Here is a 17131-nt window from a genome sequence, read left to right as displayed (position 1 = left end):
TAAAAGAGCTAAGGTTGCCTACCCCTGACCTAGCCCTAGACCACGGGTCGACAACCCGCGGCTCCGGAGCCACATGCGGCTCTCTGAACGGGAGAAGGTACGCGCGCACCACTCCAAAGGTTTGGAGAGCTGTGCATGCACCTCTCTCGCACCTCCGCCCGAACACCCGTTTGGAGACCTGCTGGTGTTCGGGCGGAGGTGCAGTTTGGAGACCTGCTGGTGCCGGTTTAGAAAGCTGCCACGGCTCGCAGCAGCTTTCTAAACCGGCACCAGCAGGTCTCCAAACCGCTGTTCGGGCAGAACTGCGCGCGCACCTCCGCCCGAACACCCGTGTCGAGACCTGCTGGTGTTCGGGCGGAGGTGCGGTTTGGAGACCTGCTGGTGCCGGTTTAGAAAGCTGCCGCGGCCCGCAGCAGCTTTCTAAAACGGCACCAGCAGGTCTCCAAACCGCTGTTTGGGCGGAGCTGTGCGCGCACCGCCGCCCGAACACCCGTGTCGAGACCTGCTGGTGTTCGGGCGGAGGTCGGGCGGCAGTTTGGAGGTCCCGGGGGTGGCTCCGGCGACGCCCGGGCTGAAGGCGGCACCGCAACCCAGCGCCCGTCACCACGGAGACCCGTCGCCGCTGGCGTGCAGGTGCGTCCACCGGCACCAGCAGGTCTCCAAACTGCTGTTCGGGCGGAGCTGCACGTGCACCTCTCCAAACCTTTGGAGAGGTGCGCACGCAGCTCCGCCCGAACACCCGTGTCGAGACTTGCTGGTGTTCGGGTGGAGGTCGGGTGGCAGTTTGGAGGCCCCAGGGGTGGCTCTGGCAACGCCCGGGCTGAAGGCGGCGCCGCAACCCAGCGCCCGTCACCACGGAGACCCGTTGCCGCTGGCGTGCAGGTGCATCCACATAAAAAAAGTGGAACCGCGCGTGTGTATCCACGCACGCGCATGCACAAAAAAACATTTTGCTCATGCGCAAAACATTTTGTTTTATGCGCATGCGCGTGCGTGGATGCACACGCGCGGCTCCCACTTTTTTTTATGTGTGATGGAACCGGTTCCCAGTGGCTCTTTTGCTTTTTCAGATTGCCGACCCCTGCCCTAGACAATCACCTGTTGATCACAGCCAAAAACACAGTATTCTTATTTTTAAAGTTTGATCATATTATTTTCATTACTTGAATAAATAAATGCTAACTGGAAGTGGGAGAAAGAGAACAGATAATTTTAATTTGAAAATTACATTACCAGCAGGATCATATCGGTAAGCACACCACATGCACATTGTCAGAACTGAACCTAGAAAAAAGACTCACCTCTCATACTGTCTCTTTGCAACTCATACTGCTTATGTCAAAGTTTATTTTGAAAATGAAAACATTGATTTTAATGAAGTATATAACCTCCTGAGATAGCTTTAGTTAATCCACACAGATATATTATTTATATTGGACAGGAATAAATACGGGGTTTCAGTTTCTCATTCATCTTTGGAAGCAGTCCTATGCATGTAAGTAATTTTCCTTCGGTTCAGCACACAGGGAGTGGTATGAATCATATATTCTACATACGATTTCATTTCTTTTACTATTCAAATCTTGGAACAAATTTCAGTTCACTCTTTACATTCTGGATTTCTGAAAGATTAACTGCTGGGCCTGGTAACTTCTTGGCTCCTGGGAGAGTCTTTTTCTTTTCTTCTTGAGGTGGAGTTGGAAGATTCTACATAAAAATAATAAAAAATAATAATAAAAATAATACTTGTAACAAGCAAACAGGAAATAGAGGATATTAGAGAGTTAAGGTTAGAATATAAGAATATATTTAACTACATAATATTAGCATAAGTAAATTGGAATTCTCTTCTTTACAGAAAAGGTAAACAATTTGATGTCATCCTGATGGTTTGGACTACAATTCTCATACAGTAGTTGCTTTCACTGGTCATGTTGATGATGTTAGGGAGAAGCTGGGGGGGAGAGGGAGGGGATCTGAAATTCAAAACACAACTGTCACATGCCTATTTCTGTTTAGCAGTAACCAGGTAATTTTTGACGGCTTCAATAAATAATTCATTATAGTATTTACCACTCACACATAGACTTCCAAGGGGAATGGCAAAGAGGGCAAAGGACAATGCATTCATAATGACACAATCAGTTAAGTGCCATGACTTACTTCTGGCCAAATACACCAATGAGGCATTGATGTAATTATGTTCCATGTGTCAACATTTGGCATTATCACATTTTGTTGTGGGGCTTAGTGTATTCTGTACTCACATTTCGTTATTCAAAATTTAGGAGAACCAATTTTGAAAATGTGCATCTACTCATGTGCGATAGCTATAACTTCACTGATGGATGGAGTTCATCCAAATGAGGATTATCCCTCATTTCTACATGATGTGGGATTATTGACAAATTCAAACATTGCTCAAGATTCTTTTCTACAACTGTATGTTTCAGAAATAATTTTGAAAAAAAAATCTTTAGTTCTCAGTTAACCCCACTGCCTATCTGCTATGTATTAAAGTAGCCTGCCTTTTTTCAGGATTACCTGGGAACTGAAAAATGTTGAAGATGCTTTAAAGAGTCAACTAGTTAAAGATAATGAGGCTGTTAAAACAGCAATGTACTTTTTCAGATTTCAGTATTTGGAAACCTGAAGAAAGTCAATCTACTTTAATGAATAATAGATGAATGTTGTACTTATGTCAGGTCTAGGCACTTCTGAATTATTTTCAAAGTAACTAGCCAACTCTCTTCTACTCCTGAAATGATTCCTCCACTGACTCCAATATTTTCCACTGGGCAAGATAGCATAGATCAGGGGTGTCAAACTGCCACCCCACGGGCTGGTTGCATCATGTGGAGGCCGCGCCGACCCCAGCTCCGGCAATGCAAAAAAAGTTGTGATATGTTGCGAAATGTCATGTGATGTGGCAAGTTTGACACCCGTGTTATAGATGCCCATTTTGGTGTTGTATATGTGTATGTTTCTCAATCTTGAATACATGCTTATCCAACAAATGAAAACACATTTCAGAATTAATCTGGTATAGTCATAAATGTATTGCTCAAGTTGCTTCATGACTTGATTCATTCATGGTACACAATATATATCTGTGGTGTGTATACACAGATAGATACATACATAGATATGAGTGTGCAAAAATGTTTCATATGAATTCAATCCATATGAAAAAAATGAACTAAAATAAAGGAACAGGGGCCCCCTCCCCTTTTCCTGTTGATAAAATATACTGCATGCATTTGTTTTGTATGATGCATTTAAAACCTGTAGCTAGCTGTGATTGTGAAAAGGTGGCATTTTGTCCATTTCTCAGTGAGGCCTCTTCTTCACTCTGGGTGCAATGGCTGGCGATAAAACCAGGGAGAAGTACTGTACATTGTAATAAGTATGGTTTCATGAAAATATGAGAAACAAAATATTAAAAGTAGTTGGAATTGGGGATAATTAAAAAAAATCCCTGATGCCACTTTACTGAAGACAAAAAGAGAAGAGATTACTAGTTCCAATTCCCCCATTCACAAGGCCATCATTCAAAAACAAGCATAAAACAAACAAATTATTTCATATGACAGCCTTCCTGGTCTACTGCAGAAACAATTGTAAAGATCTTCAAATGATCAATAATAAATTCTAGCTGCATTTAAAACTGTATTACAACACAAATACAGTATGTATTTTCTCAGTTGAAATGACTGAAAGCAAAATATGACACCATCCAATATTAAAAAGAGGTAATGGTGTGAAGACCCAAATCTAGAGCTGATTCTCATTTGTTCAAGGAGTCCTTAAAATTGCAAAATGCACATTATGTCAGGGCACTCGGTACATAATACAGATTGACTGAAGGATAGCATATCTTTATTTGCAAAGAAAGAAAGGCCATTTTCTTCTATTTATTTATAAAAGGTAAAGGTAAAGGTAAATTTATTTATATTTCAGCTAAATTATTCTCCTCTTGCAAATTAACCATTTTTTGCCCAGTGGATCAGGGAGTAATGAAGGCAAGGAAAATTCTTTACTGAAATCTGATTCTATTTTGCAATCAGAAAGCAGAAGTATGTGGGTTTTTGTTATGACTGTGCTATTATCTAGAAAGATTTAACTCCAGAAGTTTCATTTAAAATCACAATTTTCTTTCAACCACTCATGTGTTGGAAGGTCCAAATCCAGAGGCATTGGCTCTTCTGCACATTATGTTCTGCTGGCCACAAGGGGGTAGTAAGATGTAGATAAAGAGTTAAGGATTTACTCACTATATCTTCTCTTGGTTGCATTGCCTGTTCTTTATCTAAGGGACTGCTAATATGAAGGCACTGTCTTTGCCTATTCACACAATGTATTTTCTGTAAATAAATCTCATTTTGCTCATCCTTGCTCGCATTAGATTCCCATTCTCAGGAATACTGACATGCATCTGAAATTAGAATTTGGTTTGAAATGTCTAAAGTGAATTATATGTCTCATGATAGTAAATTACTTTATTTGACAGTCTCTAATTGAACAGACTGTATTCTTCTCAGAAATATTCACACCTCCTACATTTTCTTGCTTTGTGCCCTTTCACTCAGTTTTCATCTATACCCAAAGATCTACCCTAAATTTCAGCCACCTGAAATCTTCATTGATAATCCAAGAACATCTTTTTACATACTATGTCTTGGGGTTTTCACCCTAATCCTAATTCTAAAGCATTAACTTAGAGTCTTTATTTGTCCTTTTGGATAACTCAAAGGAAGAACTGATAGGGTTCTCTTTCACTAGATGATCCTCGATTATGGTATCTATATCAAAGCACTACTTTAGACCTCTTTGCTAAGACAGCAATTCTGGTGCAAACTCCAATTTTTCTATACAGGTGACATCCTGAGAATATAGTGCATAAGGTAGTCTCCAGATTAGAGGTCCTCCTTATATAAATTATGCAAGCATGTTCAGGAAAAAAACTGGACTGTAGTTGTGCTTGTAACATCCTAGTCAAAATATGCCAAAAATAACTAGTAGCATCCTTACCATTATCAGGAATCTGCATATGGCAAAGGTATGACTAAGGCTAGTAAACTTATCTACTCTTTATCTGAATGCCTTGCTTGAGCACCACCAGGATAGGTGATGAATGTCCATCTGTTGATGATCACAAATTTACCATATACATAAATTATACCATATTATAGTGTGTCACTTGAAGAGGCCTTGTCAATTCACATCTCAGTGGCTGTGTTATGTAGATTATTTCATTATTGGGCAATTAATATTTTGGCTGCTGAATAGACAATATTGCAATTTCAACTATAAGAGGCATGTATTAACAAATGAACAATGCATGCATGTGATTTTTTAAGAGGAAAAATATGCAATAATTCTGAATGAAAGCACCTGATCTTATGGAGTGAAATTGGTAAATATAAGCAGGGAAGTGAAAGTGTAGATTTTATTCATGAATAAAAGAGCTAAAATTATTTCAGAAAATATGAAATACTGTCAAGAATAGAATAGAATAGAATAGAATAGAAAGAATAGAATAGAATAGAATAGAATAGAATAGAATAGAATAGAATAGAATAGAATAGAATAGAATAGAATAGAATAGAATAGAATAGAATAGAATAGAATAGAATAGAATAGAATAGAATAGAATGACAGAGTTGGAAGAGATCCTGGAGGTCTTCTAGTCCAACCCCCTGCTTAGGCAGGAAACCCTATACTATTTTGGACAAATGGCTGTCCAGTCTCTTCTTAAAAACTTCCAGTGTTGGAGCATTCACAGCTTCTGGAGGCAGGTATCTGGGTACATGTATTTAACTAACATGTATTTAACTAACAATAATAGATATAGTTAATTATCATATGTTAATTAATCACTCAATACCTTGTTCTTGTAAATCTTGTCTATCTTTCAATTTTCCTTCATTATCCAAAATATCTTTATAAGTCACAACTTTATCATAGTTAATTAAATCTGGGTAAGCAAAAGCTTCCATTGTTGAAAGCCATTCAGGTATCTTAATGTAATTTTTTTCTTTTATTTTTTTCCATTCTGAGAGGAGTGCATTCCTTATAAGATGGTTTTGTAAGTATCTTTGTATTTTATTCTTTCCATACCACATAAAGGCATGCCAACCAATTTGTAGGTCATGCCCCTCTAGGTACAATAAGTCTTTTATCTCTGAGCATTATCCATTCTTTAAGCCATGTTAGAATAGTTGCTTGGTAGTATAACCTCCAGTGCAACAGTCCAAATCCTCCACTGTCTTTTGCTTCTTGTAGCATTTTCACTTTAATTCTAGCTTTTTTTCGTTGCCAGATGAATTTCAGTATTATTGTATTCACTTCATCAGAGAAGGCTTTTCCCAGCATTACAGGGATTGTTTGAAATAAAAAGAGTATTTTTGGTAAGATACTTATTTTCACTGTTGCTATTCTCCCCAGCATTAACAATTGAAGGTTTTTTCACTTTTCCAAATCCAATTTTATTTGTTTTAGCAGTCTCACTTAGTTATCTTCTTTTACTGTCATTATCTCCATTTGTTTCTTAAGTATTTTCTTTTATGGATCTATTTGTAAATCTGATTCTAGCTTTCTGAGTTCTTCCTTCAACTTTAACTGTAGTTGTTTCTTTTCTTTATTCTTTTTAGTGATATATAGTTCAGAATAACAAGTCTTTATTGTTTAGCCAAAAGGGACGCGGTGGCTCAGTGGGTTAGGACGCTGAGCTTGTCGATCAGAAGGTCGGCAGTTTGGCAGGTCGAATCCCGAGTGCCGCGTAACAGAGTGAGCGCCTGTTACTCGTCCCAGCTTCTGCCAACCTAGCAGTTCGAAAGCATGTAAAAATGCAAGTAGAAAAATAGGGACCACTACGGTTGTAAGGTAACAGCGTTCCGTGCGCCTTTGGCGTCTAGTCATGCCGGCCACATGACCACGGAGACGTCCTTGGACAAGCGCTGGCTCTTCGGCTTTGAAACGGAGATGAGCACCGGCCCCTAGAGTCGGAAACGACTAGCACGCACGTGCGGGGGAACCTTTACCTTTACCTTTTTATTGTTTAGCCCTTGGGCCATATCAAAGTGCAAAGTTCCAGCAACAAATTATTACTAAAATTTGATAAAAGCAATTATTATTATTATTATTATTATTATTATTATTATTATTATTATTATTATTATTATTATTATTATTATTATTATTAATTTAATTTGTATACTGCCCTTCTCCCGAAGGACTCAGGGCGGTGAACAGGGCAATACATAATAAAAGCAAGATACAAAGATTAAAAGTTAAGGCCAATTTATAAAAAAATTTAAAATAGAATTTGATAAAATATGATTTAAAATGGAATTAGAATAAAAAATGATTTAAAATGGAATTAGAATAAAAAATGATTTAAAATGGAATTAGAATAAAAAATGATTTAAAATGAAATGGGAATAAAATACAATCTAAAATGAAATTATAATAGTGTACAATAATTTAAGATATAGATAAAATATAATAAAATTATATTTTGGAGTCGCCCTTGCAATCTACCCCAATCAGTTCCACATATGCAGATCTCAACCAAACCATTTTGTTTAAATATTGTGCTGCATTAAATGTTATTTTCAAGTTCTGGTCGGACATAAGGTAAGTTGTTTTGATATGGGGATATATGCTTTAGCCGTATCCCACATATTTTGAAGCGATGTTTCTCCTTTCTTGTTTATTTTGAAGAAAAAATCCATTTCCTTTGTTGCTAGTTGTAGGAATTCTTTTTCTTTCAATATAGATTTATTCAAGGACCATCTTAATTTTTTCTTAGTCCCTCTCCAAGTCATCTTTATTGGGTTATGGTCTGCCCAAACATTAGTTTCTATCTCAACTTATTGTATTATCATTTTAAGTTCCAAAGATGTCCATATCATATCAATTCTAGACTATGATTTATGTCTATTTGAATAAAATGTATATTGCGATTTTTTTGGATTTTTCTCTCTCCATATATCTTGAATGCAGAGTTCTTCTGTTATTTTTAAAAACGCTTTAGGTAATATATTTCCTCCTTTTCTCCTTTGTTTGGCACTTTGGTAGTCCAAAGTTCCATCTGCTATTGCATTAAAGTCTCCCATTATACAAAGATTTTGATAGTTTAAATCGAGTATTTATATAGTTTTTGATAAAATTGTTCTTGTTATCATTTGGTGCATATATTGCTACCATCAGTATCTGTTTTTGATCCATCATTATTTCCACCATTAATATTCTCCCCTCTTCATCTGCATAGATTTGTTTGGGGTTCATCGTTTCTTTAATGCATAGAGCTATTCATCTTTTCTTTTGAAGTGCTAATGCAAAATAAAGTTTACCAATTTTTGATTGTTCTAACAATTTATAATATTGTCTCTTTATGTGTGTTTCTTGAAGACAAATTATGTCCATTTTTAATTTTTGTAGTCTTGTAAAGATTCTTCTCCTTTTTGAAGGAGAATTTAGTCCATTTATATTTATTGACAAAATCCCACTCTCCTCCATCTCTTTCAGTTATATCTAGGTCTTAATCTTCTAGTCGATCTTATCTGTCTCTGATCTCTTCATCTTGCTCTTTCTTCTGTATGTGTATTTTTAATTTCTTCCTCCTCTCTTTGTTTGACTGCTCCTTCTACTGCCATTTCTTCTTGTTTCTTTGTTTCAGGATCACCTCTTTCCAAATCTATTCTTAACAACTTTCAGTGTTGGAGCATTCACAACTTCTGGGGGCAAATTTTTCCACTTGTTAATTGTTCTGTCAGGAAATTTCTTCTTAGTTCTAGGTTGCTTCTCTCCTTGATTAGTTTCCATCTATTGCTTCTTGTCCTGCCCTCAAGTGCTTTGGAGAATAGTTTGACTCCCTCTTCTTTGTGGGAAGGAGAGAAGAGAATTCTTTATGCAGCCATACTTTGGTTTTTTTTGAGAGCTGTTATTTTTCCTCTTCATTGGTATTGTGCTAGACTGGGTTTTTATAATATCACTTTTCAAAATTTCCCAAGCTTCTTGAGTTGTTTTCCCCTTGTGGATTCTCATTCTTGGAATCCTTCTCAAGCTGTCTCTAAGTTTATTAAAATTAGCTCTCTTAAAGTCCAAGCCTCTAGTTTGACTATATTTTATTGCTTGGGCTTGTATAATGTTGAATTCCAATATTGCATGATCAACCCCCGCCCCCAAGGCTCCTGTACCTTCAACACCTTCTATCATTTCATCTCTGTTAGTGAGAATTAAGTCCAATATGGCTGATCCCCTAGTTCCCTTCTCTACTTTTTGGGAGACAAGGTTGTCTGCTAGGTTTGTCAGGAAACTGTTTGATCTTCTACTTGGTGCAGCATTTGTCTCCCAGGTGATTTCAGGGTAGTTAAAGTCCCCCATTACTATTGTAATGTGTTTCCTACATACCTTAGTTAACTGACTAGCAAAAAGTCCATCTATTTCCTCTGTTTGGTTGGGTGGTTTATAGTATACACCTATGGCAATGTCATTTCCCCCACACACACACTTTTATTTTGACCCAAATGCATTCAAGACAGTTTTCATCATTGTTGAGCTCTATTTCTGTAGAGATGCAGTTATTCCTTATATATAGTGCAACTCCACCTCCTCTGTTATCTAAATTGTTGTGGATGTAAGTGAAAGTAGAAATCTGTAACTTGGGGTAGCTGCATATTATACTCCTATGAATGGAGATAATGGGGGAATTAGAAGTGAGTTTTAAGAAAAATTATGTAACATATTCCCCTTCATGGATTACTGCCTTGTCGTGGCGAAGGGACGTAATTCAACGAAGCTATGAGCTATGCCATGCAGGGCCACCCAAGACAGAAAGGTCATAGCAGAGAGTTCTGACAAAATGTGATCCACTGGAGAAGGAAACGGCAACCCACTCCAGTATCTTTGCCATGAAAACCCTATGGACAGTACCAAAAGGCAAAACAATATGACACTGGAAGATGAGCCCCTCAGGTCGGAAGGTATCCAATATGCTACTGGGGAAGAGCAGAGGGCTAGTACTAGTAGCGCCAGAAAGAATGAAGCGACTGGGCCAAAGCCGAAAGGATGCTCAGCTGTGGATGTGTCTGGTGGTGAAAGGAAAGTCCGATGCTGTAAAGATTTTTTCTCCTTAGGAACCCGGAATGTAAGATCCATGAATCAAGGCAAGCTGGACATGGTCAAACAAGAGATGATAAGACTAAACATCGACATCTTAAGTATCAGCGAACTAAAATGGACAGGAATGGGTGAACAATCAACAAATGTAACATATTGAATTAATGCTATCCACAAACATGAAAGAATGAGTGGGAATATGAAATGTGATTGGGCCAATAGAGATATTGTTGTTGTTGTTGTTAGCTGCAAAGTGTCCGTGGCTTTGGCCCAGTCGCTTCATTCTTTCTGGCGCTACTAGTACTAACCCTCTGCTCTTCCCCAGTAGCATATTGGACGCCTTCTGACCTGAGGGGCTCATCTTCCAGCGTCATATCGTTTTGCCTTTTGGTACTGTCCATAGGGTTTTCATGGCAAAGATACTGGAGTGGGTTGCCATTTCCTTCTCCAGTGGATCACGTTTTGTCAGAACTCTCTGCTATGACCTTTCTGTCTTGGGTGGCCCTGCATGGCATAGCTCATAGCTTCATTGAATTATGCAAGCCCCTTCACCACAACAAGGCAGTAATCCATGAAGGGGAATAGACATATAAGAAAGACTAAAAATGCTGTCTGTTGCTATCTGCTTAATAATAGTTTCTAACATATGATTTAAGGGTAAATGTATTCCTCTGTACACATATAACTAAGGAATAGTTAAAAAGGACAATGGTAAGTCAGAATGATACTGAAACTGAATCCAGTATTATACAGTTAGTGTCTAAAAAAATAAATGAAAATGAAATCATACATTCATGTTGAAATATAGCAAGACTGTCCATGTAAATGTTTTAAATGGGAACTTTGTGAATGAGAAACAATGTTTATCTATGATTGTTCATTTAGTGAAAATAGGCTTGAGAAGTAAATAAGCTTGAATTATGGATTTTTTGCACAACTATGAAGTTTTAGGTTGGTTGTTGAATATGGTAAAAGCAATGTTAGGTGCTTAGTAAATGATTGTCACGGGATAAAAGAACTGTCTAATGTCCTCTTGGTTGTTTAGAACAGAGGTCACCAACCTTTCTCGGTTGGTGGACCGGAGGGAAAGGAAGGGGGAAGCATTTTACATGGGTGCATGCATGGGGCCACAAGCACATGTATGATGCAAACAGTGCGAAGCTAGCACCCGCATGATACTTACTAGCCTGCCCTGTTCTTGTATGGCACAGTTCCCCTTTTCCCCATGCCTGTTTTTGCACCCTGTAGCATGGCGGCACCCCGTTTTTATGCCCCATGGTGCAGTAGCATCCCATTTTTACATCCTGAGGTGCAGCAGCATCCCATTTCTGCACCCCATGGCTTGGCAGCAGCTCGTTTTCACACCCCCATGGTGCAGCAGCATCCTGTTCTCTGCTCCACAGTGCAGTGGTGGCCCGTTCTCCTGTCCTGAGGTGTAGTGGTGTCCTGTTTTCACACCCCAAGGCACCGTGGTGGCATGTTTTCATGCCCCACAGTGCGTCATCCTGTTTTTGCACTCCACGGCCATGGGACCAGTGCCAGGCCGTGGCCCACAGGTTGGAGACCCCTGTTTTGAATATTCTAAAATTTCATATACCTACTCTGTTTTTTGCAATTTTCATGTAACTTCCCATTGCTCTCTCAACTTTCTCAAACCCAATTACTTTGTTCCTGGATACACCAATGTTTATTTCTTCATTTGTTTGTTAAATTTATTTAGGGTGGGCTACTCTAGGAGCTTACAATGATGAAAAGGTAAAAAAATGAAAGAAGTGTAAACACAACAGAAATAGAAGTAAAATAATAGAACAATAAAATAAGCAATGAAAAAGAACACAACAAGAATACATCAATATGATAACCAAAAAGATGGTAGAGAGCAGATTATAAGAGGTGGGGAGGTGGTCCCCAGGCCAACTGGCAGAGCCAGGTCTTCAGGCTCTTGCGGATGGGGGCAGATCTCACCTTAGAGGGTAAGATGTTCCAAAGGGCTGGCACTGCAGCAGAGAAGGTTCTTCTGGATCCTGATAGTTGGAGTTCTTTGACCAATGGGACCCAAAATAAATCTTCTCTGCTGGCACAAGTAGGATGGGCTTGTCCTAGTGGGACAAGATTTTAGATCCTCACTGTGTTGTACAGTCTGTCTAACTTTAGCTACAAATCATTCATATTCTCAGCCCACAGTGCAGCTTCAAAAAAACTATTGTTATTTCTCCAACCAGTTCATTTATAACCTCACCATGGGCATTCCTTATAATATTTATCTACAAATATTCTAAACTGTGGGCTGCAGCCTGGTAATGGGCCATGGCCTCCTGGCTACCAGGCCATGGGACAGGCTGGCCAGTGCACGCACCCCCACTTGCATGTGTGCTATGGCCACGGGGTGCAAAAACAGGATGCTGCACTGCGGGGCATGAAAATGGGCCACCGCTGTGCCCTGGGGTGCAAATCGGGATGCTGCCATGCTGTGGCGCATGAAAACTAGATGCTACTGTGCTGCAGGGCATGAAAACGGGCCACTGCTGCACCTTGGGACACAAAAATGGGACATCACTGCACTGCAGGGCATAGAAAGGGGCTGCTGCCACACCTTGGGGTGTGAAAATGGGACGTCGTTGCACTGCAGGATATGAAAACAGGCTGCCGCCATGCTGCGGAATGGAAAAATGGGTGCCGCTGCACCATGGGGTGCAGAAACAGGGCACTGCGCCACACAAGGAAAGACAAGGATAATGAGTGTCATGCGAGTGCTAGCCCTGCCCCATTTGTGTTGTGCACATGCTTGCGGCCCTGTGCCCACATGCATGCACCCACATGTGTAAAATGCTTTCCCCTCCCTTTACTTCTGGTCTACCAACCAAGAAAGGTTGGTGACCTCTTCCCTATAAGTCTCTGTGGTAAAACAAGAAGAGACAAGGTAAAGAATGAATGGGTGGTGTGCAATATGTATACACTGTTGTTATACACACATACACATCTATTGAAAGAAAGAAAGTGCCCAGGGATGATGTGTGTATGTGTGTGTGTGTGTGTGTGTGTGTGTTCCACAATTTGAACGTTATAACTGCCATACAAGTGTATGTACTGACTCCCTTATCATTCAGCCCTTGCTCTGATGATGTCAACAGCTTGTTGACGAAAGCTCAGCAATAAAGAAGAATTTTCTCTTATATCCCAGAGTTCATCGTTTTTATTTTTACTAACCTCAAATATATATGTATGTGTGTGTTTGTATGTATATATAAACTGGATAGACAGACAGACAGACAGACAGACAGACAGACAGACAGATAGACAGATAGACAGATAGACAGACAGACAGACAGACATAGACATAGACATAGACATAGACATAGACATGGATAGACAGATGATAGATGATAGAGATAGATAATATATATACCGTATATACTTGAGTATAAGCCGAATTTTTCAGCCCACTTTTTGGGCTGAAAAATTCCACTTCGGCTTATACTCCAGTCAACAAAAAAACTTACCGAGGACTTGTGCGCGGCCGAGGCTTTGGTGCTTCCGGGATCGCGCGCACCTCTCCCAAGCCACCGCCGTCCGAGACCTGCCGAAGTTTGGGGAGGTTTGGGGAGGTGCGCGCGCACCTCCCCAAACCTCCCCAAACGTCGGCAGGTCTCCGTTCCTCCGCACCCTGCCTGCCTGCTTCTTTCCGCAGCGGAAAGAAGCAGGTAGGCAGGGCGCGGAGGAACGGAGACCTGCCGACGTTTGGGGAGGTTTGGGCGCCTCCCCAAACCTCCCCAAACGTCGGCAGGTCTACGCGGAGGAACGGAGACCTGGGGAGGTTTGGGGAGGTGCCCAAACCTCCCCAAACGTCGGCAGGAGGAACGGAGACCTGCCGACGTTTGGGGAGGTTTGGGGAGGCGCCCAAACCTCCCCAAACGTCGGCAGGTCTGCGTGGAGGAATGGAGACCTGCCGACGTTTGGGGAGGTTTGGGGAGGCGCCCAAACCTCCCCAAACGTCGGCAGGAGGAACGGAGACCTGCCGACGTTTGGGGAGGTTTGGGGAGGCGCCCAAACCTCCCCAAACGTCGGCAGGTCTGCGCGGAGGAACGGAGACCTGCCGACGTTTGGGGAGGTTTGGGGAGGCGCCCAAACCTCCCCAAACGTCGGCAGGTCTCCGTTCCTCCGCGCCCTGCCTGCCTGCTTCTTTCTGCAGCGGAAAGAAGCAGGCAGGCAGGGCGCGGAGGTCCGGAGACCTGCCGACGTTTGGGGAGGTTTGGGGAGGTGCGCGCGCACCTCCCCAAACCTCCCCAAACTTCGGCAGGTCTCCGGACGGCGGCGGCTTGGGAGAGGTGCGCGCGATCCTGGAAGCACCGAAGCCTCGGCCGCGCGCAAGTCCTCGGTAAGCTCCGGGCGGTCACTTGCTTCGCGTCTCCTGAGGGAAGGGGGGGCGACTGGAGCGGGCGTGTTTCCTCGCCTGCTGGGCGCCGCGATTTGCCCGGGGAACGCGCGGGCCCCAAATGGCAGCATGGAGCGAGGAAGCGGACAGCCAGGGCTTCCCCGAGAGCCGCGGCCACACAGGGTATTCCTGTGTATTCAGGCTTGCAAAATGGCGGATCGAGCCTCTGCTGGCGGCAGAGGCTTGCAGAGCGCGGATCCAGCCTCCGCCGGCGGCGGAGGCTTGCAGAGCGCGGATCCAGCCTCCGCCGGTGGCGGAGGCTTGCAGAACGGCGGATCGGCTTATATTCGAGTCAACAACTTTTCCCAGTTTTTGGGGGTGAAATTGGGGGTCTCGGCTTATACTCGAGTCGGCTTATACTCAAGTATATACGGTAATTAAGTTTCTTGATTACTGTATTAGACTAATTGTTTCTTCACTGCCTTTCTCCTTCAGAAAGGGGCTCTGGACAGTGTAGAATTTAATAATAAAATTAAGCATAAAAACAGAATAATTTAAGATTAAGAATTATTAAAATTATAAAACAAAATTATAACATTTCAAAAGATAGAGAATTCCAAGATGGGGAGATGTTGTTGCTAATAAAGGGGCAGGGGGTGTTTCTATATAGAGCCATGTTACCTCATGATAGGGCAAGTCCTATTTAAGGAACAGATTCTGTATTGTGAAAATGCTAAATTATGGTGATGCTTAGTCCAGATTTTAATTTAACGTTGCAGGGAGGGCCTAAGTCAGAGGTAGGTAACTATGGCCAACTTTACGATCTGTGGAATTCAACTCCCAGAATTCCTGAACCAGTATGGTTGAAGTCCACAAGTTGTAAAGTTGCCATAGTTGCCCATCCCTGTCCTAACTGGTGAAGAACATAATGCAGCCCCAAAAAATCTATAAAGAAATATACAAAGATACGTATATTTAAGATATGATTACATTTCCTGTTTAATTTTTTTTCTTACTACCTTTATATTGTCTCTGTTGTTTATATCAACCTGCCACAACTTGGCATTGTCCTTGTGTGCTGGGACCACAACTGCCAGAATTTGACCTCGGTGACTTAGAATTCTGGAATCATAATCTCAACACATCTGGGGAACACCAGGTTGGGAGAAATTTGTTTAGTCAAGGCTGGACATTAGAAGATAGTGAGAACCCAGACAATGAGAATTTTGTGTCACACAACCCAGCATTTTCAAGAAGCCAGCAGACCGAACATTTAATCAAGTAAGCAAAGCCTTCATGCATTCTTGCAAATAAATCCACAAAAATCCTTAGGTGAAAAATGCTATCTTATTGAGGACTGTGAGAAGAAACAGCCGTTAATTGCTTTTCTATACTGGGCAGGGGTGGGTGGAGCCACATTCCTCTGATGGCCAGGCTCTTTTTTCTATTAGATTTGGAGGAAAACTGAGTAGTCATCATGTGGCAGCCCCTCATTCACCTCTAGGCAAATCCTTATAGGCTATGGTTATTGGACAAGAGCTTAAATACAAGAGCACCACCGGAATGTAAATAACTGTCTTTGCTGCCTACGTTCATCCTGCTTTTAATTTTAGTACTTTGGGTACCAGATGTAGTCTTTAATTTCTCTGATACATAAAATAAAATCAATGGACTTCCCCCTTCCAAATACTACTAACTACATATTTAAATGTACACAGGAAGATCCTGCTTGGAGGTAAGGCTTGGAAGAGAGGGGAGGTGGAAGAAACAATTATTAAATGTGTCGCCCAAAGCAATATCACTCTGATCCATACTGGGACTCTCTATAGTTGCTTTTAAAATACAATTATTATACCACAAAATCTAAAAAAAAAATTGGCCCTAAGGGAAAGATACTGATAGCATAAGATCTTTATATAGCTTCAGAAAATGCAATATATGACATACTCTAGTTAAAATATGATAGAAAGGATATGCAGGAAAATACTTCGGAAACAAAGCGCCAACATTTTAATGCTGATCTTACATTGCTTCCATAAATTACCACTCTAAAATACCACTGTCCTTTACATATATTAGCTAATGACATTGGAGTGGGAAAATTATGTTTATACTTACTGTTTACTTATGTTTTCTAGTGATACGGATGAAATGAATGTTTTCCTGAGACATTACAGAATGAAATGTCACTGGTGAACAGAAGACATATTTAATGTGTGGTGTTCTAGTCAGATGAGCACATAGTATTCTTACCTCTTCGGGTTCAGTAGATTCTTTTCTTTTAGGAGGTTGACCAGCACCAGGCAAAAGTGCTCCCATTGGGATGTTGATATTTGCCTGGAAATTGAAGAACATATCAGTGCATGAAGCTATATTGCAGTAGATCTACAAAAATTAAGAGATGGATGGGGTTTTCTTGATTGTCCAGGCAAATTATATTTTGTTAAGCTTCCATATCAGTGGCAGCATCCTGAGCCTTGTTTATATGGAACCAGATTAGTGCTGAATATAATCTGGTGCTAGTATATTCATTTTTAAGGGACATAGTGATTTGTATTTAAACCCTATATTCTTCATATTTCCATATAAAGGACAACTTTTTTTAATCTGAGGTTACAGTCTTTGTAAAATCAG

At 41.0% G+C, this 17131-nt stretch overlaps 1 protein-coding gene across 2 annotated transcripts in view; it reads right to left on the bottom strand.

Annotated features, from left to right (window-relative positions):
- Positions 1 to 1089: 1089 nt before the first annotated feature.
- Positions 1090 to 17131, bottom strand: part of SMPX (small muscle protein X-linked) — a 35913-nt gene continuing 19871 nt past the window's right edge. For both annotated transcript variants that reach the window (XM_081326815.1, XM_081326814.1), the window contains exons 3-4: positions 16751 to 16834; positions 1090 to 1707 (exon numbers count right to left, since the gene is read on the bottom strand). In XM_081326815.1, the coding sequence (XP_081182941.1) occupies positions 1573 to 1707; positions 16751 to 16834 (219 nt within the window). In that variant the 3' untranslated portion in view covers positions 1090 to 1572. The remainder of the gene's footprint in view (positions 1708 to 16750; positions 16835 to 17131) is intronic.

This window comes from Vipera berus (assembly GCF_964194415.1).
Source record: "Vipera berus genome assembly, chromosome: 4".
NCBI lineage: Eukaryota > Metazoa > Chordata > Lepidosauria > Squamata > Viperidae > Vipera > Vipera berus.
This window is presented reverse-complemented; position numbering and strand designations above follow the sequence as displayed.